We start from the raw sequence: 26,506 nt of genomic DNA, 5'->3' as shown, positions 1-26,506 counted from the left end.
ATGTTCCATTTACGTGAAAAGACACATGCTATTTTTTTTATAAACAGGCATGAGAACATTTATTTCCCTTTTCTATAAACTTGATACTGGATACTTTCAGCTCAGAGACTGTTTTACTTAATTGTCATGCTAATAAAGTATAACCATAGAAACATACAATAAACTACCCAAAAAGAAAAATATAAACACGACACCGATTATTGATAGAGGATAGTGTACGATCCGTTAAATCGTTATAGCGCGCCCTCATATCCACTATCCCCCAATCACTATCGTCTTGGGCCAAGACTAATCATTATTGGTTACGATGGATACTTAAAACGGCCCTCTTTGTCCCCACTTATCGAATAACTGCAACTAATAAAAGTCAACTTCACCGATGTTTGTATGAACTAATACAAAAAACAAAGTCGCTCTTACTGCAGTAGCAGTACAAGTGCTGACTCCGAGAGATTAAAAAAAACTATCCAGGGAGGCCATTCGGAACTGTCTTTGGATAGTTGCTTTAATCGGGACTCATAAGCGAGGTTTAGCTGTACGTAATACGCGAGCACATACGTGAACGTGAACGTAACAAAAATGGTGTTGTTTCTGGGTGACGTCGTCACTTTGGGCTTTTTGCATGTTGACGTATGACGTCTGCGCGCACGTACGTACGTATTTGACGTGAAAAATGGTAACTTCACGTATACTAATTAAAACGTGAGTATTTAACGACACAATTGTCTGGCGTTCACGTTCACGTTCATGTTCACGTTCACGTTCATGATCACGTTCAGCTAAACCTCCCTATTCACTCGCCAAGCACGTGTAGGAAATTTAAGGTCCGTGCCCAAATTCACGGCTCTGCTTAATACTGCGGAATTCTTCGCTCACGGCCGAGATAATAGGGAGGTTTACAGAGCAACGTGGATGCAGACATTCGCAGTTAACACAGCCGTGGAAATAGAACCCGATGGAAGTTTAAACGCGTAAAAATACCATAAAGGTACGTTCAAATTGGTTCATCATTTTAAACTTAATAATTGTGGGAAAATCCGTTATCTATTTTAAGGGCATGATTTCAATAAAAAAGGGGTCCGTTGTTGGTTTCCATGGTTGGATATTATCCCAATGACGTCAGGCAGAGAAATAGGGTGTGTCAATCACGTGATCGAGCTCCCCGACCAAGTCGTCTATAGGCGTCAGATGTCCATGAGGTATCCACCATTGAAGCTGCGTTGTTTTAACACCACTAAAGACACGTATACTTAAAACTTGCTTTTTGATCAAAGATATCTTGGTATAAACATAGCGGGTTGTCTGGAGTAAGCTCTCTGCTATCATGATCACCCTTCACCACATCAACCATGTGTTGAATCCTCTGATTCTGATGACATCATTCTTTTGGATCGGTAAGTGGCTTTCCCTTTGGTTTATGGTAATTATGAAGTACTAAATAAAACAATCCTGCCTTTAATACATTCACTGTCGTCCTTATTATATTCTAAACACGGTAGAATTACCCGGGACTTGTGCCCCCAAAAATAGGTTGTTTCTAAGGCAATGGGTTAAACATTGATTTTAAAAGTATGTTTACTGACACCCCGCTCTAAAGGCTGGCTAACATAGGAAGCGGCAAAGACCCAACGGAAGGTGACCAACGTGAAAATCCCAAAACTCTGGCGGCAAAGCGACGGCAAAAGGGGGGGGGGGACACCAAAATTCGCTGACGGGTGGGAACGACCTTCAGTAGATTGGCTTGCGGCAAGGAACGGCGGCTGACGGTGGGTTGCGGCGACGATGACGTGACTCAACGGCTGACACCAAAGCCTGTGTGTGTGCGGTCGTAACGTCGAGTTTGGCGTTCCCACTCTTCACAACGTTCTGGTCATCCACTCAGACAACGACTACCAACGAAATTGTGACGACCTCAAAACGACTAGAGACAGAATCGCACGGCAACTGAATGGTTGACCAGCTCTTGCTGCTGGCTTTAACATGATTGAATGAGTCTTGCAGCCTAAATGAAATTGAATGATTTTATTTGACCAGTGAATGCTTACCTTTGGAAATTGAATAACTCTTTTTGACTCTTGAATGTTGATTCAAAGTGCATTCATTTTCAAAACGAAAAAGAGGTCTCTAATTCAATTAAAATATTTTAGTGAGAATTGACTTCTTTCTCAAAAACTACATTCAGAGGGGGCCGTTTCTCACAATGCGTTATAACAGCTCTCCATTGCTCACTACCAAGTATATTGTTTGCTAACAAATATGTTGAGTAATAACCAATAATTATTGTCCAGTGCCTTTAAGCATCTTTTATTTTGTAAAGGGGCCACGGGTTGGTCTAGCGTGAGGCGCTTAATAAACCTTTTATGACTTTTATTTATGATAAACGGATCCGATGGTTTCTCTGGCGAACCATGACGCAATTTAATTACCAGTGGTTCTCGTAGTCTTTGGTTCAACGTTTACTCATTTCACATCAAGGTTTATACAATTATGCTGCAAACTCTTGATCATATAAAAGGATACGCCAAAATGTACAAAGCCTAGAAAAGGAGAAGGGTTTATGGAAAAATTATCCCGTTGGTTTGGTTCACTTATTAAACGAGCAATTGATTTCAGTATATTAATATCATAACCTCGATATATCGAAATGCGCAAACGTTGCTTAAGTTCAATATCCACGTATACAACAATGGGAGACTTTGGAACGCTAGGTGGCAGCAGACTTACCAGGTAAATTTCCATTGTTGACGTAGTTCTGAGCATGCGCACATTACCGAGAACCCCGGATTTTACCTGGTAAGTCTGCTGCCACCAAGCGTCCCAAAAGTCTCCCATTGCGCAACGGTTCGCCAGATAAAATATTAAATTGACTAATTCGGCAAACAATATTAGGATAGTTATAATTTTGATTACCATACATGCACCGAACTCTGCTTTTATACAAATGAGAATGAAATAACTTCATTTTGACAAAACAATATTCGATATCTCTTCGGTCTTGGAGATTTCTAGAAAGGGTTGTGATAATACTTTCAATGGCGGCCCCTGCCTGCCCTCCTATCATTTGAAAGAAGAAACAATTTAAAAAGGTGCAAAGGAAAATACATCAACGGTAAAATAAAAAAAAATGCGAAAGAAAGAAAGAAAAAAAGGGGGGACTTGCAGGGCCAAGTGTATATTATTGATAAACCACATTATTTGATATCTGATATAAAAAGTCGCATCCCTTTAAGGTGATCCCCTGTCTGCCGCTTCCCAGGTTGTATCGTTACCCGGATGTGATCCCTGGCTACACGGCAGTTTGCGGTTGAATGGCTTCTGACAGGCACCCCCCGAACAAAGATATTGACAAAATTGGGAGACCACCAACATAGGGCTAGATAGCTCAGTTGGTAGAGCAACGGCACGTTAAACAGAGGTCGTTGTTTCAAATCCCGCTCTAGTCAATTTTTTTTTGTTCAATCCAAAATCATTTAAAAATGTACCCAGTCAGTGACCTTGTGGTTTATTATTTGATATATATATATATATATGGGGGGGGGGGTGTCAATTCCATATAGGCATTAACAAACATTTATAAATACCTAAGACAGTTTATCCATTCTGATTGGTCGAGAGGGCATCACGTGGGGTGGTTTGAACGGATGATATAACATCAGTAAAAAGTGTTGAAACATGGGCGTGGCACGCGAGTTTGCACCTGTGCTTATAAGACAGTTTCTTCATTCATATTGGTCGAGAGCAACGGCCAAGACAGTTGTGCCACTTCACGCGATACGCGCGACGCGCACAGCATTCCCTTATAAGGAGTTGTTTAACCGAGGGCCTTGACTGGGCCTTACCAGTTCATAGTTGGAGGGGTGTTGTGTTAAAAGAAATCATTGAAAAACTATAATTATTGCATTAATTTTACTTTTTGGTCATAAGTGTTGATGTGTTTTGAGCGAAAAGGTATTTAAGAATGGGAATCAAAGTGTGTTGAATCGGTTTACAACTAGTGGTTTAAACCCGCCGAGGTCTGGTTCTTGATAATTTTTTACCTTGACTTCGTCTCGGTAAAATGATAAAGAACCAGGCCTCGTTAGGATTAAACCACTAGTTGAAAACCTCTTTACCACACATTGATTCCCTTAATAATTGCCGTACAACGGCCCAGTTGTTATGACTACCGTATAGCCTGTTCCACAACAGCCCGAATATATTCAACATATATTTTTACAATTGTTTTTATAATAATTATTTTATAATAATCTCATTGGTGCTCTTTAAAAAAATGATGTTTTTTTTATGTATTAGTACTATTCCTAAAAGACCAATATTGGTTTGTTGACGGTTGGGGTCACTTGCATGTCATTTGCATAAAGAGCTGCTACTGTATTTTAAGTTCGAGCAACTGTTTCCAAAGGGGGCACACTCGTGCCTCTATGTGACATGCTTGTACTCTTTGGACACGTTTTTTATTCGGACTTAGTATCTTAAAAATGAGTTCCAACCATGTAAAAAAAAAAACGGGAACGAAAAGGTGCCGGAGGTTACGAAAAATTATAAATTTAAGGTTGGTTCATTGGTTAAACGAATTTTAGTTTTCAGTATACCAATTTAATAAACTTGTTACGAAATGCGTTAACGTGGCTTATGAAAGAACCACGTAATTAAATTTGGCGCCGTTCGGCTGAGAGATAACCATATTACTAGTTTGCCAAAATTGGGAAAAAGCATAATTATTGTTGTCATAGGCACCGCACTCTTTGTTAGGCAACTGAAACGCAGCCACTGCAATAATGACACCAAACAAGCACGTCTCATCATGCTGGTTTTGCAGAATCAATATCTCGGTCGTGGTGATTTCTCAGAGGCATGGTTGTCGATATTGGAGACAAATTTGATATTTCCCTAATTCGTGTACTCGGTTTGACCCTGAGTAAACTTAATTAGCTTGGTTTGAGCCAACCCTAGTGCTGTTCTTCAAACAAATTGGGGGTTTTCAATAGTATTGATATTAAAATACAATAAACCCATAAGTTTCCAAAAATATACCCATTGTCGTTGACGTTTTTGGTAAATAAATATGCTTATCATTCGCACGCAAAGTTGCTTTGTTTTAAAGACATTTCATGTAAATTTTGAAATGTGTTCACGATCAAAGATCCTTTGTCTTATACTTTGAAGGTTTGAATGTATGTGGGTGCCAGTAAACAAGCGTAGCCCGGTGCCATAGTTTGTATCCTTCTCTGACTTTGTTCATCAGCGTCTTTACAAATAAGGGAAAAAAGGGTAGCGACGAGTTCTTTAACGGCCGTTTAAAACCAGCAGGGTCGTTGCCGTGTGTATCACACGGCAACGACCCTGCAAGGTTCATAAATGCCTTTTCGGTTAAAATGCGTAATAAAGTAAGAAACTCTGTAAAACTTATACGTTTCCGACGTGCTTGAGCTCTGTATGTACAGACTTGGTTCCAAGTCTTTCTGATCGTGGCTTTTTAGTCGTCGTGATAGCCACTACAAACATCGCCCTCTTGTGATTTTTCTTCGTCATTTAGCCTACGATTGCGAGTTAGGGCGCGTGATTCGCTCGGCCCCAGCGGCCAGTCTATCCAGGGATGGGCTAATCAGATTCTTGTTAAGAAAGTACGTCATGCGTACAGTGCGTAGAAATATGGTGCAGTGTGAGTGTGATGCATGATGAGACTGCGCATTGCTAAAACAATGTGCGTGCATGATACGTTTGCCCATCCCACCAAAGGCGCTGGGGGACGAGCGAAGGCGCGTGATAGCTAATAATGTGGGGGCGTTTTCGTTGCTGAGATGCAGAAGAATAACCGCAATCTAAGACTTGAATCAAGTCTATATGTACGACGTCCGTCAGGGTTATGACTGAGACGCCCAGTTTCTGGATCCTTTCGTGCGCGTTGTAGTCTTGGTGCAAGACGTTATCGTTTTCCTTTCACACACACCGCCGACGGCCAGCTCACCGATATCGCCCACATCGCCCATAACAAGAAACGTCTTGCACCAAGACTAGCGCGTAGTATCCGACTATAACCGGTTATAAACAGAGCTACAGCTGGTCATTATCAACAGTTTAAACACCCCCACGTGACGCGTTCTCCACCAATAGGAATAGCGAAACTGTCTTAGGTATTGTTGAACTCAAGTTTATGTTTTGAGCAGCCAATCTGTATTATTCGAGACTTGATTTGTCCGTTCTTGTCCAAATGTTCAACTTGGTAAATCTTTGTTATAACAGTCACCTCTTGCTTGATATGTATTTCGGTCGGTTGTAACACGGTCACGTGGGATGAACTAATATACCCATATTGGCTGCCAATGAGGTAATGTCTATTCCCCCAAAGGACTTTGAGTGACGAAGGGGGACCTATTTCCCGAGGCCGAAGGCCAAGGGAAATATGCGTCTCTTCTGGTCACTCACAGGCCTGAGGGGGAATAGACGTACACTAGTTACCGAATTATGCCAGTCAATATGCTCGGAAATGTGAAATAAGAACAGAAATCTGAAAAATAAAGGAAGTTTTGTAGATGCTGTTCACGGTTCAAGTCAAGAGAGGGCGCTGTAACCAGGAACTATTTTCAAAGACTTGTGCCCGCTCGGGAACTAGTTCCCGCAAAACACGCGCGCGCGATCACTAGACTATATTAGTTCATCCCACGTGACCGTGTTTCAGCCAACCAGCATACAGAACAAGCAGTGTGTTATAATAGTCTTTCACATTTAAGACCGTGTTATAAAACACATAATTGACTGGCATAATTCAGTAACTGATGTACGTCTATTCCCCATCGGGCCTGTGATGTGAGTCACATAACTTTTTTTATTCACGGGATCTAGAAAAATGTCCTTTATATCCAATATTCATTACTGAGATACAAGCATCCGATACTATGATCAAAAGGTCAAAGGTTCATTTAATTACAAACCACAGGTTCAGGTTTCAAAGTTGTCTTACGAGGCCAAACCAACTGCAGCAACGTTAGAGAAAGGTCATATTGATCGACCCGGATGGCGTGATGAATAATTTGTCATAAAATCACCCATAGTCATTGTCCACGTCTTGGTGATTTCGATAAAACATACGCAGGACAATTTTGTATGAGTTTCAGTACTTTTCGTTTTCGTGTTTGAATTTCAGCGAGCAATTGTATCGCCGAGAGTTGTCAGATGTCGTCTTATTACGGTCCGGTTCCCGAGCCGGATCCCGGTCAGCCTTATAACAAATACTACTGGGTGAAATCAGCTATGGAGAAACTTCGAAGCGGACGCCTGAAAGGAGCCTCTTTAAATGAAGGTAGGCCTATCTGAAAAGGAGGTACTGACCTGAATGGTATGTTTGTTGTACCTTTACTTCAAGCAATTGTCAAGAAATGTCTTATTCGACGGTAATAATTCACATCAACACCATACATTTGTTGTGCACAGTGCAGCTTTAAATACACTGGACACTGTTGTAATTGTCAAAGACCAGTCTTCTCACAACATAATTATGCACAAAATAACAAACCTGTGAAAATTTGAACTCGATTGGTTGTCGAATTTGCAAGCAGTAATGAAAGAAAAAAAAACTTGTCACACGAAGTTGTTTGCGTTTAGATGGTTGATTTCGAGACCTCAATTCTAATTCTCGAAATCAAATTCTTGAAAAATGACTTCTTTCTCGAAAACTACGTTACTTCAGAGGGAGCCGTTTCTCACAATGTTTTATACTCCCATTCAACAGCTCCCATTACTCGTTACCAAGTAAGGTTGTATGCTAATAATTATTTTGAGTAATTACCAATAGGGTCCACTGCCTTTAAAACTGAGCATTGATTCCAACAACAACGCAACTATTACTTTTAATCGTAGATAAAACTAGTACACAACTTCAATTGTATGAAATATTATTCATTCGAAATGTAATATAATGCAATTCGAAAGTGTTATTCTATTTCTCTGCGGAAATTCAATAAACACAAAGGAGAAACACAAAACGAAACAAAGGTACGACTGTAAATGAGAGCGGAGGACTTTCATCATGAGACAGTCAGATCAAAAATATCTAGACTTCCGGTACAAACCGGAAGTTGAAATTTAATGTTTCGAAAATAATTTAATAAGAATTATTTGGAAAGAAATCATAACTATTGAACCTATGGGATTCCATCTCTGCCACGTTACACGGTGCATGTGTGACTCTGGCTCGGATCTCTGAAACATTCGCCGTCGACGGCGCATTGTTATGTTCTGTTTGCTAGGGCCATCGCATAGTCGCGTTGTGCCGTCGCATTAATTGTCGCATCGTAGTTTTTAAGGTCTTTAGCCGATTACAACGTCAACGGCGCATTGTCGCACCCATGTTATAGGGCCAGGGTAGGCTAAATGTAGGCCCGACAACACGACGCGACCAAGCGATGGCACAGCGCGACTATATGCGATGGCACAGCGCGACATATGCGACGGCACCACGCGACAATGCAATGGCACGACGTGACAATGCGACGGTACGGCGCGACCATGCAACGGCACGACGCGACAATGCAACGGCACCACGTGACAATGCGACGGTACGGCGCGACCATGCGACGGCACGACGCGGCAATGCGACGGAACGACGCGACATGACAATGCGACGGGTACGACGCGACTATGCGACGGCACGACTCGATGCGACGGCACGATTCGACATTGCGCCGTTGACAGCCCATGCTTGGGAGATCCAAGCCAGAATGCCACATGCGCTGTGTAACTTGGCAGAGATGGAGTTCCATATGAATCAAACATGATTAATTTTTTTGGGTAAACGTCTTGTTACGATCCAAATTCCTAAAGGCCAGAGACTTCGAAAAATACCCCCGCCCCAAAGAAATAAGGGTAACAAAAGTAGTCAAACAGACCAGCACAATATGAAACGGCAAGTATGTTCAGTTAAATTTAATATAAACCATTACGTAAACAAAAATAAGGCAATACAAAAAGGCAGTTAACCAGTTGTGACATGAATTGAATATAAACGGGGGGCGAGCAGCCTAGGCAAAATAGGGTTGAAGACCCAACAGCCTCTGATATACCTCGACTCTCTCGGAGAGAGCTGAAGACCAGTGTTCGCCTATTCTGATGAAAATGTCCCCGTAGATTGTCGTCCTTCCAAGGTACGCCTACTGCATGGTTTCGGCAGCGACGAACTTTACTGGAGGCTTCACGGATTGATCCGTGCAGGAACGGCGAAACTAACACATGTCGAACATCACAGTTCGGCAATTAAAAATGCCGCTCCAACGTGGGCATACTCAGAGGGAATTCTCCGCCCACTCAACTCTGCTACTCTGCAGACCTCCGCCCCGAAACTGAAGAATTAAAATGTGAGGGACGAGGATGGCCGCAATCCTTCCTTATGTAGCGAATCCTGAATTCTCAGCATTCTCCAAACTCTGCGAATTCCAATATTCTGTTCATGTCTGCAAAACAGGTGTTTGTGTGGCATACGAAGAAAAGTTCCAACCGATTAACAAGTTTAACGCACGCGTGACTGCTCACCCCAAACTTAAAGTATGTGCTCGCCCCACTAAGGAAATCTATAACATTCTACACGTATAGTATTAAATACTTAAATAAAGAAACATTACTCCATTGTTATTTTAATCCCAACGCTTATTTTCAAAACCGGACATTCTCTGGGCCATTTACTCTGGACCATGACAGTCTTAAGAAAGGGTTCCCAAGCGTGACTTAAAGGCACTGATGGACACTTTTGACAACTACTCAAAACGAGTGTTGTTGGCATAAGAACATACTTGGTAACGAGCAATTAAATGGAGAGATGTTGATAGTATAAACATTGTGTGTGAAACGGCTCAAATACTAAAATACTAAAAGACTTCAGGCCTGAAGCCTTTTATTAAGCATCTGAAAGTACACAAATGTTGTACAACAAATGGTGGTTTTTTTTGTCTTCAAAAATCTCTTGCAACTACAAAGATTTTATCTTTTCTCTTCACCCACGCTTAACAAAAGTTGAACTTAATAATTATGTAATAATTATGTAACTTCTATTAACAGGAGAACATTAACAACCTATTCAACATATATTTATTTGTTTTAATTGTTGTGTCTTCATTCTCATGAAGTTTGTTCGGCAGAATTTGACGGACCTCTTGGGATTGAGGATGGAGACATTCTGGACAGTGATCTTAGTGCATCGACTATGGCCGGGACTTACTATAGAGCAAGTCAAGCAAGGCTTAATAATCAAGGTACATTTTCAACTGCTTGAACTGTGGATAAAGTAAGAAGTGAAGGGGAAATGTTGGCGAGAGAGGGAGAATAAGGAGGAGGGGGGCCTGGCTCAACTATTTGTCCTTTTCTATTGATCAAAGAAACCTAAAACATAATAGGTTGTCAAACCCAAAATAAAAATTTAGAATGCAAATTTTCCTGAATAATGAATGCTTGTGTAAATGAAACTCAATATTTTAAAGATGTTTGATGGAACTTGTAAATAATGAAAAAGTACAACAATTATTGACACCCCCCCCCCACTAAACATGGAAGTTACAATTTTTTATATAAACATAAAAATTACAATATTTAAAGAATTGACTACTCCGTCGCTTTATTGCTTGCATTCAATTCAAATGTTCATGTACCTCAATGCAGAGGCACAACACGAACATTTAATAACTATATTTTCATTTGTGATTCCACCTCTTTATTTTAGTTCCGGCTCCTGCATGGTGCGCATACGACTATGACCCGACTCCATGGATACAAGTCAACTTCAAAGCTAACGTGTCCATTACTGGTCTGATCACACAGGGAATGTACAACTCCAACCGCCATGTGATTACATTCCGCGTTCAGTACGGTGACTCCCCATCATCATTGACAGACGTGACAACTTCCAGTGGTGTCCAATTGGTAAGTACTATAAAATAGGCAATACTTATAAAGTATAGCCACTAATATCCCGATGACAAATTACACCCTTATATTCAGCCCTACCCCAACCTCCGCTGTTATCCCAACTCTGGTATTAATTTCACTAAGCACGACAGCTCATGAGACATTAACCGTTTCGTGTCTCTGCCTGAAGCAGGAAGAGCCCTACACACGTACGGCTACGATCAAGAATATGTTGCACACGAATTAAACATCTGAATCATGTCTTATGAATAAGAAATGTGCAAAGGATTTTCCGAGGTTAAACATTAACGTTGAACGTAATAAGTTATCTGGTCTTTGGTTGAGATACAGCTCGAGTGTCATAACTGTTGTACTGTGAGAGAGTTGCGGCGTTGAGGGGCCATTATTATACACATTTTGTGTCACGTGGTTGCTGGCCGTCACTATTCTAGCAAAATTCAGCACAACCCATTTTTTTTATGCAGTTTTGTCTTGGACACTGTATACACACAAGAGTTTTCTGGCCCCTTCCGCTAAAATATAGATACCAAGTAAACTTTAAGTGCAATTTTGCATCTATCACATACAACACTGAAAACGATTCATGCGTCCTCATTGATGATGACTGCAATTTTATTAATAGACACATGAGCAGATAATGCAGAGTTCCTTTAGATTTTGTCAATTGGTATCCCATGAGAGTCAACATAATGTGAGACTTAAGAGAAATCGATACGCGACGTTGTTTGCTGGATGCCATTTTAGGTCAAGTTATTAAAGTTCTGCCCAATGTGTCTAGCACCCTTTGTGCGCACATGGATTTGCAAAAAAAAAAAAAAAAACGGCTTCCAATAGAGAGTTTATGAGTCTCATCTCTCTCAATTTACAGCTCTGAGGTGGACAACCGTCATGTTCATTTCTGACTTTGTATCGTTTGGTTCACAGTTCACCGGTAATTCTGATGCAGATAGTCACGTGACCAACCGGTTCTCGCCAGTGTTGCACGCCCAATATCTGCGCATCTTCCCGGTTTCGTGGGTTAAAGGAAACAAGTGCTGTATGCGCTTTGAGGTGTTAGGATGTCGATAAAGTTACAATGTAATAGATGTTAAATTTGCATTGGGGACAAAATGTTAACTTTTGGTTTTTACCCATACTCCGAAGTTTTTTAGCACTGTATATATGCTCAGTACAAACATAGGATTCGAACTGCCTCTATATCTACCGGACAACCTCGGTAGTCTAGTTGGTAAGACACTGCTTTAGAATTTCAAGGGTCGTGGGTTCGAATCCCACCCGAGTAATATGCCTGTGATATTATTTTCACAGGACTCGGGAAAGTACTGATTATACAGTGATAGCAAACATCGGTGATGGGTTCAACAACTAAATTAATGTTCTTTATTCCCGATTCAAATTTAACATCTAATATATTAAAGATTGAGTATTTAATAATGCGGAATGCGGAGCCTTTTACGGTCTGGGATCCGCACCCGTCGAAGGGCCCGGGAACATTTTCGTTCTTGATGCTCTGTGGTGCAATCTTAGGCCAATAAGCACAAAGAATGGGACAGAACATAACGCATTTTCGTTCTTGATGCTCTGTGGTGCAAACTTAGGCCAATATGAGGCACAAAGAATGGGACAGAACATAACGCTTTTAAAATGTGAGCAGCTTAGAACCTTTGGGTTAAAGGAACACGTTGCCTTGGATCGGTCGAGTTGGTCTTTGAAAAACGTTTGTAACCGTTTGTTATAAAATGCATATGAGTAGAAAGATGTTGTAAAACAAGAATGCAATAATTCACACAAACATGCCTCTAATTGCACGGTTTTCATTTTACCTCGTCGACTAACACGGTCGGCCATTTATGGGAGGGAGTCAAATTTTTGAATCCCATATATGGCCGACCGTGTTAGTTCGCACAGAATGAAAACCACGCAATTTTGAGGCAACTTTGTGTGGATCATTGTATTCTACTTTTAAAACATCTTTCCAACCCTATGCATTGTATAAAAAACGGTTACAAACGCATTTTATAGAGCAACTCGTCCGATCCGAGGCAACGTGTTCCTTTAACAGCAATATCAGGTACGGATCTATGACACAAGCTTTAGGGGGCAAATCTGTCATAGAGTGAGCTTGAGATTGTGAAGCATTTACGGCATGGGGAAAATTTGCCCTGTGGGGCAATCTTGGGCTAATTTTGAACCATCCGATTCTGGTCATAGTGTTCGAGCCCACTATCTGCGCATCCACACGGTTTCATGGAATGGCATGAGTAAGGGAGATCTATGTTGTTTGCGCTTTGAGGTGTTAGGATGTCGGTAAATATGTTGAGTCAAAGTGGATTAGGTGAGACAAAATACACAGATTAACATTAAAGACCCAAGTGAAGAAGAAAAAAGAAGAATATACACACCAGACAGTGTCATGAAATTAAAGTTCAGTTTTCTTGGTGATATGACCCAATAATGTGAATTGACTCCGATATGTTTCTTACAACCAAAATTAAGACGACGTGCGAGCAGTGAATATTGTCACCAACCTTCACCCAACAATTCAAGACTAACGGTTTTACGACTAATAAAAAAAAGACGAGAAAAAAATACGATTATCCAGTCAACAATAATATAGGTTTTCTCGGTTAAATATGGCAAATGAGCAGCCAATTTGATTTTCAGGCGCTCGAATTCAAGCTATTTTGCCTCCTCCGGTTTTTACTGCGTTTCAAATTCAGAATTCGGTCATTTAATTTTGTTTTGAGGCATTCAAGTTCCTAGCACATTCATTCTTTTTCATGACACACAATCATCATTCAATTTAGCAAAGCTGGTTCGACTAGAGATTTTGCTGATTATTTAATCATTTACAATTTCGTAAAGAGGCAATCAATTTCGCTCACCGAGGATTCAAATAAGTACGACTAAAGAAATACGAATAAACAGATAAACTGTATAAGGCAAACCGTTTCGTACCTTCACTTTTAAATCGAGCGAACCTTATTTTCTTTATTTTATGTTTCCAGTAGACTTTACCTTGGGCCCATAAGGGTTGATAACTTCTTTATTTTTTCTGGAGACCTTCAATGGTTAACTGACCAAGACCTGGCATTTGAATGTTTTTTTATTGTTTTTTTTTTTTTTAATGTTTTTCCAGTTGTTGTTTTTTGTAAATATTCACCAACCATCTGTTGGCGTGCCGGACATCTTGGCATATTATGTTCAAGAGTGCCAACACATTAACCGCATTCCTTTAACATTCGTATAAGGAAACAACAAGTTAACAAAGCGTTTTTAAGACTGCACAAATATCAGAATAGACTGCCTAAAAATTAAATTGAATGACTAAACACACGCCTCAAAAACGCTCCTGCGAATTTGAATGCAGCTTCGATGAATTGTTAAATTGAATGGTTATTTTGTTAAATCGAATGACGTAAAAGTAGATTTGACTAGTCTTAAAATGAAATCGAATGACCCTTTTTTAGTAGCATTCGCTTTCGTGCGAAATAGATAGGCTGGTGGTTAAATTGGCTGCTCATTTTCCGAAATTGACCGAGAAAACCTATAGCACACAATACAAAATGGCGTTAACTTTGATGTGCGAAATGTCAACACGACATGAGGCTACCCACATTAGTTTACTACTAGCCCTAACAATTACAACATTACTCTAATAAAACGAAACGTTCAACATAAAACAATACTAAAACAGAGCTATATATGATATAGGTTTTCTCGGTCAATTTCGGAAAAAGAGCAGCCAATTTAACCACCAAGCTATTCTATTTCGCGCAAAATCGAAAGCTACTCAAAAGGGTCATTCGATTTCGTTTTGGGATTAGTCAAATGTAATGTTGCGTCATTCGAATTAACAAAATAATCATTCAATTTAACAATTCATCAAAGCAGCATTCAAATTCGCAGACGCTTCTTGATATGATGCGTGTGTGTCACGAAAAATAATGACGATACGCTAAATTGAACCCAGTGCTTTTGACTCGACTCAAAACGACATTGAATTGCCGAATTCTGAATTTGAAACGCAGTAATTACTGGAGAGGCGAAACAGCTTCAATTCGAACGCATGAAATGAAATTGGCTGGGGGATGCGCATTTGCCGAATTTGACCGAGAAAACATATATTATGTCATTTTTTATTAAGATGTTACGGCATAGGCCTTCTGTTAAATATAATGAACATCAAATCGGCAGCAAGGCAAGAAAATTTACAAATAAATACTGCAATTAAACAAATCTATTATAGTAAACAAGCCCAACGAACAAAGAGATTAACAACAATAAGCAAATTTGTTTACTAAAATAAGTGGGGCAGCCTTGATACAATTACGGTGTAAAGCAAGTTTAGGGCCCCGGAAATCAGAAACGTTTAACATATTAATTTTACCCAATTCAAAAAACGGGTTATTATTATTATTATCATTGTTATTATTATTAAAATTCTCTTTTTCTTTCTTTCAGCAACCGTTTTGTCAAACAATTTTAAAGGGTATTCGGTCGGCTGAATTGCAAAACTTGGAATAAGAACTATAAAAGATTTGTATATTTGGTTTGCGGTAACACCATGTGTGTATCTTTATGCCAGGTAGAGTTTGTTCTTAGAGAACTGTCTTGCTTTATTCTACTACCGCGGAGTAGATAATCGGAAGTTCGGGAGACTTCTCAGTTCTGAAAAGAACTGTCCAGCAGCCAATTTCACGAAAGTTTGCGTAACTTGCGCCATGTCGTAAGGTTACGCCACGCAAATGTTGCGCAGCTACGCCACTTCCTTAAACTGCATTTCACGTTTTATTTATTAAAAACACCGCGGACGAGGCTAATATCATTTTCAACGACTGTTGCCTGACACCGCTAGAAAAAAAGCAACGCAGCAGCGGCCATTTTAAATCACGATCACGTGTGTCATTCTCAGACTCATTCAAAAGTTATTTTCCCAGCAAACTTGAATTTTATTTTAAAGACTTAATTAGCTAATGAAATTAAACTAAGGGCCCTTTGGGCTACTATTCAACAAAGAATAGTAAGTTTATTAGTTATTAATAAGTTGGTTACAACTGTAAAAAAACAAAAAAAAAAACAAAAACAAAACATCTCTCAAACAAGTTAGCCCTTACTTTTAGTGTTCCTCTAATGTTTTAACTTTAACAACAGCAAATCCTTTCAACTAAATTCAATAAAATGTAAGCCATTCTCTCCACGATATTTTGTAAAATTCTTTTGAAATTTTTTGAAGACAAACTGTGTGGTTACAATTATTTGTCATCTTCTGACAGCTAAATTTAGCCAATATCTTCATGTAGTTTAAAACAGTTCGTGATCAGTTTTATAATTTAACTTGTTTGTGTATTTTTTGGTACGTGGGGTGGGGCCTTGAAGTATATTTTACAGTGGTTACTGAAATAAAATAAAAATTAAAATAAGCCATGTAGTATTTTGCTGCAATAAATAAAACAATGTGTATAAATGAAAATAAACTTAATTGAAAATGCATATGAATTAATTTGTTTCGACTTGTCTGTTTTATATGAAAATATTTAGTTTGTTTTGATGTAGGAGGATAAAGTTTATAATGGAAAAGAAATCAGGATTGATTTGTGGATATGGGACTGTTGATTGGAACCGATGAGTTCATGATTGACAATTAAATTATGAGTGACGAAAGTGTTTAGCCTACTGAAATTGTATTTATTGTGGCAATTCCAACCAACAGTCACTTGTCTCAAGGACCGAGAAAATCGTGGCAGATTTTATAGTATTTATTTCCTTAAAAAACGTGTGGTTTATTTAAAGCAAAACTTACTTGATAAAACCAAGACTGATTAATGTGTTTTTGTTGTTTCCGCTTAAAGAAAGAATGAAATACAACTATTTCGAAAAACACTGAATCGTCGTCGCTGCCTCAGGTATAGCGTAAGCTATAACCCACGCAAAATACGGTGGATGGCAGTTTATTAACTTGTGCAATAAAATACTGACTTGCGCCATCAAAATCGAGGGCGTAAGTTGCGACATTTTTGTGTCGCAGCTTGCAGGCTTGCGCCACTTTTAGACGTGGCGTAACATTCGTGGAATCGGCAGAACTCGGCATAACTCAATAATTCTTTTGTGGCGCAACTTACGCCAAAAACATTGCTCAAGTGGACTTACGCAGTTGCGTAAAGTTTCGTGAAATCAGCTGCTGCTTTTAAACTATTACCAGGGCGGATGGTATAGAAAATAGGCTGGGACTACTACTTAAGCTTATAGGATCGTGATTAACTGTACTGCCGCGGAGTCAGTTCTGAATTGGTCTCAACGTTTCGACTAGCTTGCTCTAGTCATCGTCATGAGACTGAACTATAGGTTTCGATGTATTTTGTATAATTATAATGGATTCTTAAGTGGGTATGAACATGTTTTTAGACACACAAGACCAAAAGACATTTAACTGTTTAATATTTATATAGTTGATAGTTTTCATTTCTTAACAGTTCATAAAATTCGAGTCAATTTTTGTTTAACTAGATAGAGATATGTCTTTACAGGTATTCTAAGAACTCCACTCATGCACCAGAAAAGAAAATTCTTAAATAACTTAAGAATTTTGTAAGTAGTGTAGAACTACATAGGTTTCCAAGTCAAATAACCGGCAATTATTGCCGGGTTAAACGCCGCTTTATTCTATTTTCCGATAGAATGAAAGGTCTTCAGGACCGAAATTCGATTTCACTCTATGTTAGCAGTCGTTTTAATACGAAATATCCAAACTATCAATCCACTTAAACTGAGTTCAAATTCGCAGTCGTTTTCTTTCTAAAGAGAGTTTAGTAGTTGCGCCTTTTTCTACTGAACTGAAGTCGACTTCGTATGGCTAAAACGTCTCACGAGTTTATTTGAATATAAATGCTGTTTACATTCATACGGTCTTCAAGTGAAAATCAAATTATTTTTTCCACCGAAGAGGCAGTTTTCGTTTAATGCCAAATTCATTGAAACTAATTAGGCTTTTTTTGTGCCTAAAAATGACAAGAGAAACCTGTAATAGTTATGCGTTATAATTGATATTGCTATTAAATTTCGTTGTTAAAACAGTGGCCTTATTAAATAATGTAGATATTGGAAGTGAATATTTCGACAAAAACTGCAGAACGAGGATGACATTATGATGTCATGGCTCTCCCTAACGATCAGTGCAGTATTTTGGGAAACATATTTATTTCTTAGGCATCATAAATGTAGCTTATGTTTGGTTTACTGTGAGTTGTTCTAGATCCATACGTGAGTTACTACTATAAAATCTACACATTTCATCATTTTTATTAAATGTTGTAATTCTTTGGAGCTGTTTGCGTTTGCATTTAGCTTAATTCTATATTTGCATAAACAGTTCGTGGAATTATATGCGTGTAAATGTTTTAGGAGTGTAGCCTAGGTATGGGGAAGCCTAAAAAATCCACGAAAAAATAAGTATACATTTATTGTGCATGTGTTTTGTATCCGTGAAATTAATATTATAGGTTTCCCGGTCAAATAAGCTGCGATTAGTTATTTTTCGAAACAAAAAGATCCTCGAAAAAAAAAAGAAAAAAAATCATTTATGTGTGTAAGCAGTCGTTCTTTAGCGTCATGCGATAAAATACAAATAAACAATTTCCTAAAGCTGCAGTTATCTCTGCTGAATTGAAGTCGAGTTCGTATGGCTAAAACGCCCCATGAGTTTATTTGAATATAATGTTGTATTAATTTGCTTGCCTCAAAATGAAACCGAATGGGGACCTTTTCTACTGAGAAGAGAAGATTTCGCTTCAATATGAAATCATGAAAGTGAAATAGGCCGATTCGTGCATAAGAAGACGAGGGAACCCTTTAATGGTTTATAGGCGGTATTATTTACATAGCTTTTTGACGTTGTTATAAAATACCTTGAAGTGCACAGCTAGCTTGACCAAAGCTGCAGATCGAGGATGACGCTAAATGATGTACATGTAAACGGTATTTGAAGCTTTGCATGGTGTGGAGAATAAGAAGTAACCGTCCTACAAGTACTGAATAGTAAGTTGCGGGTACAACCATGTATAATATAGGCTTATCATATATCTTTGTCTCTGCTATGGGCAGAGAATGAAGACGAGCAGAGTCCTGAAGACGAGCAGTATACTGTTCGAAACGTCGAGACCGCACTGGCTCTTTTCAGAGCAAACACTAGTCAAAAGAGAATTATTACATGGTTGTACCCGCAAGTTTATTGTTAATTTGGTATAACTTCTTACTCTAGTGTGTTTACAAATTAATGTTGACCAAGAGATATAAACTTGAGAAGGTTGGTGGTTCAATAAATATCGTCAGTCGCCTTTCAAAGTAACACCTTGTGATTTTTATGTTTGGTAATTTGTCTCATGAGTAGTTTCCTCCAAAGAAAGAGCCATCGGATCAAAATGGGCGAAACTTGCGATGGTTGAGGAACCAGACGCAAACTCGGGAGTAGAGAGTATTAACATTGTTCCAAACTGGTATCATCGCGAAAGAAGTCGACATAATAGGCATGTATGGCCCAATCGTAAGCAACCCCACCCAGATGATAATATTGCAGTATTTTTAGAAACATATTCATTTCTTAGGCATCATAGGTGTACCTTTTGTAGGGCCTACCGTGAGTCTAAACCACGTGAACAATTTATAGTTATAATCTGCAAATTTTTTCATTATTTTTGCCAAAATGTATAATTTTTATGCCTACGGATTTGGGTACTTTTTTTGTAACACATAACACAATATCCACAGATTTACATTAAACTTACACCGTTTGAAGGATAGTAGAGAGCTTTAAAAAAAATACTAGCTGGAGTGCTGCAGTTTTTTTTTAAGAAATGGGTAGTAAACAATGTCTCGAAAATCCGTTTGACATGCTAACATAATTTGGTCTTAAGAGACGAAAACTATTTCCTTGATTTGTTTTACTTATTTCTTAAAATCGAAAGCACCTCAGCAAGTATAGCTTTCTACCATAAATTCAAACTGTGTGAGTTTAATGTAAATTTGTGAACATTGTGGTTTATGTCATACAAAAAAGTAGGGACCTACATGAAACTGTTTGAGGTTCAACCCACGCACTCTAGCGCATAGACAGCTAGGGTCCGTTGCGCCAATTTCCTACGGTTCATGGCTAGGTTATAGTCTATCCACCCTGCTTGCTTGGTGGACCCAGTTGCTCGATCCTTGCCATGCTCAATCCAAGATGTCCTCGGGCGGCCTCTAGATCTTGACCAGCCATGTGCCTGTACGCAGTTAACGGGGGTCGTGTTCGAGTTTACATTTATCTAAATAATAATTATTTGCACTCGCAGTTAGAGAATACGATTGTAACTTGTTATTGTCTCCACCCATAAATAAAATAAAATAAAACTTAATTTAAATTTGTAAAAAGTGTTTAGTGCCTTTTAGTCGAATTTATCGAAATTGCTCGATCTATCGGAGCTCTCATTGGCTTTTAAATATTGCTGCCCGGTGAAACTTTTTAGCCCCGCACCACCGTGGTGCACCGTCTCAATTCATTATGTATATAAACCTTTCCCGTGCATCTGAACCTCATACAACGATCTGAGTAAAATTCAAAACACGTGCTAATGCAAAAATTCAAACCAATAAGCTGCGTCTGGTATGTTTCCCCTCGAGGGTGTTGAACCCACTTTTGGGTTGTACCGTTGTTTAATATCCGGTTTGCCCAAAACGGTCACAGAATACATGGCATGTTGGTATAAGGAAACGGTTAAAATTCAAAACACGCGCTAAAATTTCAACACACTATCGATGGCGAGTTTCTAATAAGGTCACTGAATGTCATTGAACCTTCTGTCAATTACTACTAGTACTGCACCGTGCGTGTTTGGGTTACGGTGTCACAACAAGTCAGGGTAGGGGTTGTCGTCTGCAACATTGATCTACCGGTACTGTGATGGGAACTTGGGGTTCGTTTACTTCTCTAAAACAAGCTGCTCCAGTTTCTAGAAGCAGGGTTTGTTAATTGTATATCGTACGTATACAGACGTTTTGTTCTGACCGTGTGACAATCAACGTGAGTGCACAGAGTAAGGTGAGTGCCACTGAACACACACGAATCTTGCATTGGCAGAGCTGCTGGTGGATTTATTGATCGAAGACAAGCCTAGTGTAAGTAGACCTATAAACATGTACAAGTATACAGTATATGGATAGGATGGATAGGTAAACCTATAGCTATAGACGTGCTACCTTTTCCATGGGGCATCCTGGGGCGGGGGGGGGGGGAGTATTGTGTAAAGCACTGGAATAGGATTTGGGTTGTTCTAAAAACCCCTCGACCCCCACGACCCACGACCCCCTCAACCACTCGACTTTATTGCGATTTTTTTTTCTGTACACCGAACTTGCTACAGTTCACAACCTAGCCAATCACGCACACATTTGTATGCTGACGTAGACTACACCATGCCTCGCACATCTAATACACATGTGGTATGCACGAAACAAACTGCTCGTGATTGGCTGCTGAGGTCGGTCCTGTGGCAATTGTGATGTACAGATAAAAACACGCGGCATTTCCACTAGTCTTGGTGCAAGACGTTTCTCATTCCCTTTTCACGCACACCGCGGCCAATTCACTGACAGCGCGCGCACCGACTCTCCTGACTTTTATAGTCCACTCACCGCCCCGGAGAAACGGTGAGTGGACTATAAGGCCGTGTCCGAAACGGTGACTTCGGCTACAGCTACGGCTAGATGCGCGCGTCTGCTATTCTGCAACACTGGTAGACGCGCTGATCTAGACGTAGCTGTAGCCGAAGTCGTCGTTTCGGACACGGCCTATAGTCAGGTGAGTCGGTGCGCGCGCTGTCGGTGAATTGGCCGCGGTGTGCGTGAAAAGGGAACGAGAAACGTCTTGCACCAAGACTACATTTCCACGTGTATCTCTTGGCCGATCCGAGTCTGAATAAGATTATTATCCCAACTGGGAACCTGCGTTTACCGCCCGAGGAACGATTACGGCCAACTCATACGTGATGATCAGGCAGGCAGACCCGACTGACCAAAATGGCCCACATGTGTTTTGGGGTCCCCAATCGGTGTAGAGTAATACAACTGTGTGGCTGATGCAGATAAAGAACCGCATGCATTCTCAGACTTGAAATCAAGTCTAGTCGTGGAAGGCAATTGCGTCGCGGATCACACACACTGTGAATTCTAAATCGGGGACTTCATTCTTACTCGGCCGTAAAGCGACATTTTATGAATTCGGAATCCGGACATTCTTCGAACTCGGGGCGGACGTCGAGGGGGTCAAGGGGTCGAGGGGGTTGTAGAACAACCCCTAGGATTTATGACAAATTCAAACAAGCAGGAACTTGGGCATCTTTTCCTATCTCCATGGGAAGAGTGCCTCCTCTGAACCAAAATTTATAATAATTATAAACAAGGAAAATTAATGTCCTTTATAGTTGTTTCATTGCCAGCCCAAGGTGAAGCTGCATATGTCATATGTGATCATATAATGCCCAGCATGGACTCAAGTTCCGAGTTAACCATGTTAACTGGGTAACGTAAGAAGAAATTTTCTGCACACTTTATTAACCTTGGGAGTATAGAGCCTGCAGTAAATCAAATATTTACTTTAAAATGTTTCAGCACACTTTTGAAACATTGCAGTTTTTTGTATTGTAGTTCGGATTTAAGGCATGCCCACACTTTAATAAGCACTGAAATAATATAATTTCTTTCCGATTACACATTGAATTACAAGAGCAAAAATAGGGTGCTCAAAAACATTTGGGGCAACAAAACAAGACTTTAAATGTTTAGTTTTAATGAGAAAGTTGTCTTGCCTTTGAATGTTTTTATAGGGCTTTACTATGAAATGAGAATCCTTCTTTAAAATTCAAACCATAACATGTCTTAAAGTTCAAAGATGCAGCTTTAAATACTTGATAGCAAAATCATCAAGTTGATAATTTTCAATTGCATGCACCTGCACCATATAAAAGCCACCCATGATCCATCTTTTTCTGAGATTATGATGTTTGGTTGAATTTTTATTCCTCATAAGCAACAGTAGTATCGACTGATATTACCTCCCCAGTAGGTAGTACATTAAGCAGGTGGTTCTTTTCAGAACTACATGATGTAAGAAGCCTCCTGAATTCTGCAATCTACTTCACAGCAGTCAAACCCACATGATATCAAGACAGGTTTTCAATCAATGAGAACCTATATAGAAAAGTACATGTTGATGTAAACACAGGGCAATACCCAACACTGAATATACCGGGTATACATACGTAAAAAAAAAAAAAATCCCCTCCATGATCAAACACAACTAGTTATAATCATATATTTATTCAATGATAATAATGCAGATTTATGTGGTATCACTCGTACAATCTGTTCTATCCAATACAAGATAAGCATGATCAGTGATCAGGTGAGCACAATCAACCGGCAACTGCAGTGAATGTTAACAATGTTAACCTTTTAAAACTTGTAGGTAAAGTTTCAAGAAACAAGATGAATTTTCTTGCACTGGTTCTCGCTGTCACCTTCCCATTGGTCATCGCTGCATCATCTGAGGGCAGCTTCATCTTTGATGCTTTTCAAGATCCCCAACGAGATACATTTCTCATTGGAAACTTCCCTGATGATTTCCTGTGGGGCGTAGCAACAGCATCTTACCAGATCGAAGGAGCTTGGGATGTGGATGGGAAGGGTCCAAGCATCTGGGATTCCTTCAGTCATTCCAAAGGCAAAGTCTACCAGAATCAGACAGGGGATATTGCATGTGACAGCTACAATAAGATCCAGAGAGATGTGGAGATGCTTAAGGAGCTTGGAGTGAAGGCCTATCGCTTCTCAATCTCATGGTCTCGGATTCTACCAACAGGTACCCTTGAGAGCTTCAACCAGGCCGGTGTGGATTACTACAGGAGAGTTCTCACTGCCTTAGAAGCGGCTGGAATTGAACCTATGGTGACTCTCTACCATTGGGATCTCCCTCAAGCCCTTCAGGACATCGGAGGTTGGGAGAATGAAATGATGGCCGTGTATTTCAGTGACTATGCCGATATCTGCTTCAGGGAGTTTGGTGAAAAGGTGAAACTGTGGATCACATTTAATGAGCAAATTGTGTTTACAGTTTTTGGGTACGAGTTAGGCATGCATGCTCCTGGATTGAAACATAGTGGATATGGGGCATACAAAGCTGCTCATACATCAATCAAAGCCCATGCAAATGCCTGGCATATCTATGACAAAAAGTATCGTTCAAAGCAAGGTGGTAAGGTATCGATCGTCTTCAACTCCGATTGGTTCGAACCAAAGACGGATTCATACGGTGATCAATTAGCAGCTAAAAGAATGTCTGATCTATACATGGGCTGGTTGGCGCATCCAATATTTGTAAATGGAGATTACCCTGTCATAATGAAGGAGTACGTAGCTAATGTCAGTCGCCTTCAGGGCTTAACAACATCTAGACTTCCTACATTCTCAGAAAGTGAGAAAAGATTGATCGCTGGAACCTTTGACTTCTTTGGTTTGAATCACTACACAACATCATATGTCAACCACAAATCCACTGCTCACCCTCGCATTGCTAGCTTTATGTTAGATTATGACATGGAGATATCCAAAGATGACGCCTGGCCGAAAGCTGCCTCATCTTGGCTGAGCATCGTACCTTGGGGTATGAGGAGACTGCTGGGATGGATCAAGGAGCATTATGGAGATGTACCTATATACATCACAGAGAATGGGATGTCACAGAGTGAGATGGACATCAAGGATGAGTTAAGAGTCAAGTACTTCAAGGCCTACATCAATGAGGTACTCAAAGGTAAGATATACTCAAAGTTGAGACAAGAGTATGGATATATAATATGATAATAATATGATAATAATAATACAATGGTTATTTATATAGCGCTTAATGCACCGAAGGGTGCCTCACAGCACTTCAAAAATGTGTACCCTGGGTCACTGCGCAGTTAAATTCACTCCTTAATCATCTCAGCTCCCTGTGGAGAACAGTCTGTGACAATTATGCATTAAATCTATCACAAGAACCATCACTGCTCTCGTAAATTTACCCCTAGGTGGAGAGTAGTTGGGTGTCTGGCTCAGGGACACAAGTGTCATAACTGGGAATCGAACCACCACTCTGCACAACAGAAACACCAGAGCTCGAGTTTGGTGCTTTTATTCACTCGGCCAGGAACGGGTACACGCCTACGTTTATGTTCCAACACCCCTCCGATCTGACACTCCCCTGTTCCTACACCCCAAATGCACTTTTCTCATAATTTGGGTGTTGAAACATAGGGATGCTCGAAAATAGGGGCGTCAGAACATGGGGGTGCTGGCACATAGGGGTGTCAGAACAGGGTTGTCAAAACATGCTGGGTGTCAGAACATAGGGGTGTCAGAACACATGGCTTTCGGAACACCAGGGTGTCGGAACATAGGGGTTAATTTTTAATCAACCCCTATATGCACGTAACTGCCAAATCCACAGTTGAATACATGTATCTGTGTGGCATTGACTAGGTTCTAACCCTCTTATTTCTGTCTTCAAATCTCCACTCAATATTTTTCCATTAATATCACCTTTACATATTTTGTTTCAGCCCACCTTATTGATGGTGTGAACATCAAGGGATACTTCGCTTGGTCCCTCATGGATAACTTTGAATGGGCAGAAGGCTACCGTGAGAAGTTTGGTCTGTATGAGGTCAACTTTGATGACCCGGAACGACCACGGACTCCCAGAGAATCGGCTAAAACATTCGCTGGGATAATAAAAAACAATGGCTTCACAGTATCACAGGATAAAAGCAAGACAGAGCTGTAACTAAATCAAAGACAAATAAATTCAAGTATGGAAACATTAGGGAAATCATTAGGACAGTTGATTGTGGTTGTTAATTGTTGTGCCAATGGTAAAAGTACTTTAATAGTGGAGCAATCCAGGAGTGAATCCCAGGGAAAGATAAGCCATGTCTGAGTCAAATGACTCTGGCTATGACTACAGTTGTTATAGCAACAACAATTATTAATAAAGGGGACTTTCATCGCTGTAGCTGTAGCCACTGGCAAGCAAAAGCAATTAATTCGGCTTGGCCATTTGCCAAAAAGGTTAACACTTTTAAATGCAAAGTTCCAAGCAGTAATTGTATGTTGAAGTCATATCTTAAACTGATAGGTTGATGATCTAAGTGTTCTGGGACTAAACAATCATAATACAATTGAAGATAACCCCTGAACTTTGGTTTATGTTCTTTGCTGAAAGAATTATGTAACCATAAATGAAGTACAAATTAGCTTTGGTTTTGTTACAATATTCCCATTGTGTCTTTATAAGTCAATTTATTTAATGATCATATCAATTTCAAATCTCCTCTGGGAGTTAACATGTAAGTTGTAGCAGAATAAAATAATAGTGCTGATAAACTTTACACGTATTTTCTTGGGAATGATGGTGGGGTTATGCACACAATTCGTTATCCATTAGAATAATAATAATAATAATAATAATAATAATAATAATAATAATAATAATAATAACAATAATAATAATCAGTTTTTAATCTGC

General features: G+C 39.7%; 2 protein-coding genes across 3 annotated transcripts; both read left to right on the top strand.

The window, feature by feature from the left end:
- The first annotated feature begins 1,324 nt into the window (after positions 1–1,324).
- LOC117289150 (lactadherin-like) lies at positions 1,325–11,979 on the top strand. Its single transcript, XM_033770146.1, has 5 exons — positions 1,325–1,394; positions 7,145–7,300; positions 10,116–10,241; positions 10,706–10,905; positions 11,836–11,979. Exons 1-5 carry the CDS (start codon positions 1,325–1,327, stop codon positions 11,977–11,979), a joined length of 696 nt encoding a protein of 231 aa, XP_033626037.1.
- Positions 11,980–20,716: 8,737 nt separating this feature from the next.
- Positions 20,717–26,254, top strand: LOC117289322 (cytosolic beta-glucosidase-like). 2 transcript variants are annotated; one of them, XM_033770395.1, is made up of 3 exons: positions 20,717–20,983; positions 23,408–24,751; positions 25,542–25,765. In XM_033770395.1, the coding sequence occupies exons 2-3, from the start codon at positions 23,428–23,430 to the stop codon at positions 25,763–25,765; spliced, it is 1,548 nt and encodes a 515-aa protein (XP_033626286.1). In that variant the 5' UTR covers positions 20,717–20,983; positions 23,408–23,427. The 2 variants fall into 2 exon arrangements, with proteins under 2 accessions (XP_033626286.1, XP_033626288.1); XM_033770397.1 differs by having other exon boundaries at positions 20,720–21,060; positions 25,542–26,254.
- Positions 26,255–26,506: the final 252 nt, after the last annotated feature.

Source organism: Asterias rubens, chromosome 4 (assembly GCF_902459465.1).
Source record: "Asterias rubens chromosome 4, eAstRub1.3, whole genome shotgun sequence".
Lineage (NCBI taxonomy): Eukaryota > Metazoa > Echinodermata > Asteroidea > Forcipulatida > Asteriidae > Asterias > Asterias rubens.
Note: the sequence above shows the minus strand (reverse complement) of the source record. Positions and strands in the feature narration are given on the sequence as shown.

Excerpts from the sequence above, each read along its gene's own strand:
- LOC117289150 (XM_033770146.1), top strand. The coding sequence starts at position 1,325 with ATGATCACCCTTCACCACATCAACCATGTGTTGAATCCTCTGATTCTG. Across the intron at positions 7,301-10,115 it reads AGGAGCCTCTTTAAATGAAG|TTTGTTCGGCAGAATTTGAC; the intron begins GTAGGCCTATCT and ends ATTCTCATGAAG. Across the intron at positions 10,906-11,835 it reads CTTCCAGTGGTGTCCAATTG|TTCACCGGTAATTCTGATGC; the intron begins GTAAGTACTATA and ends TTTGGTTCACAG.
- LOC117289322 (XM_033770397.1), top strand. The coding sequence starts at position 23,428 with ATGAATTTTCTTGCACTGGTTCTCGCTGTCACCTTCCCATTGGTCATC. Across the intron at positions 24,752-25,541 it reads CATCAATGAGGTACTCAAAG|CCCACCTTATTGATGGTGTG; the intron begins GTAAGATATACT and ends ATTTTGTTTCAG.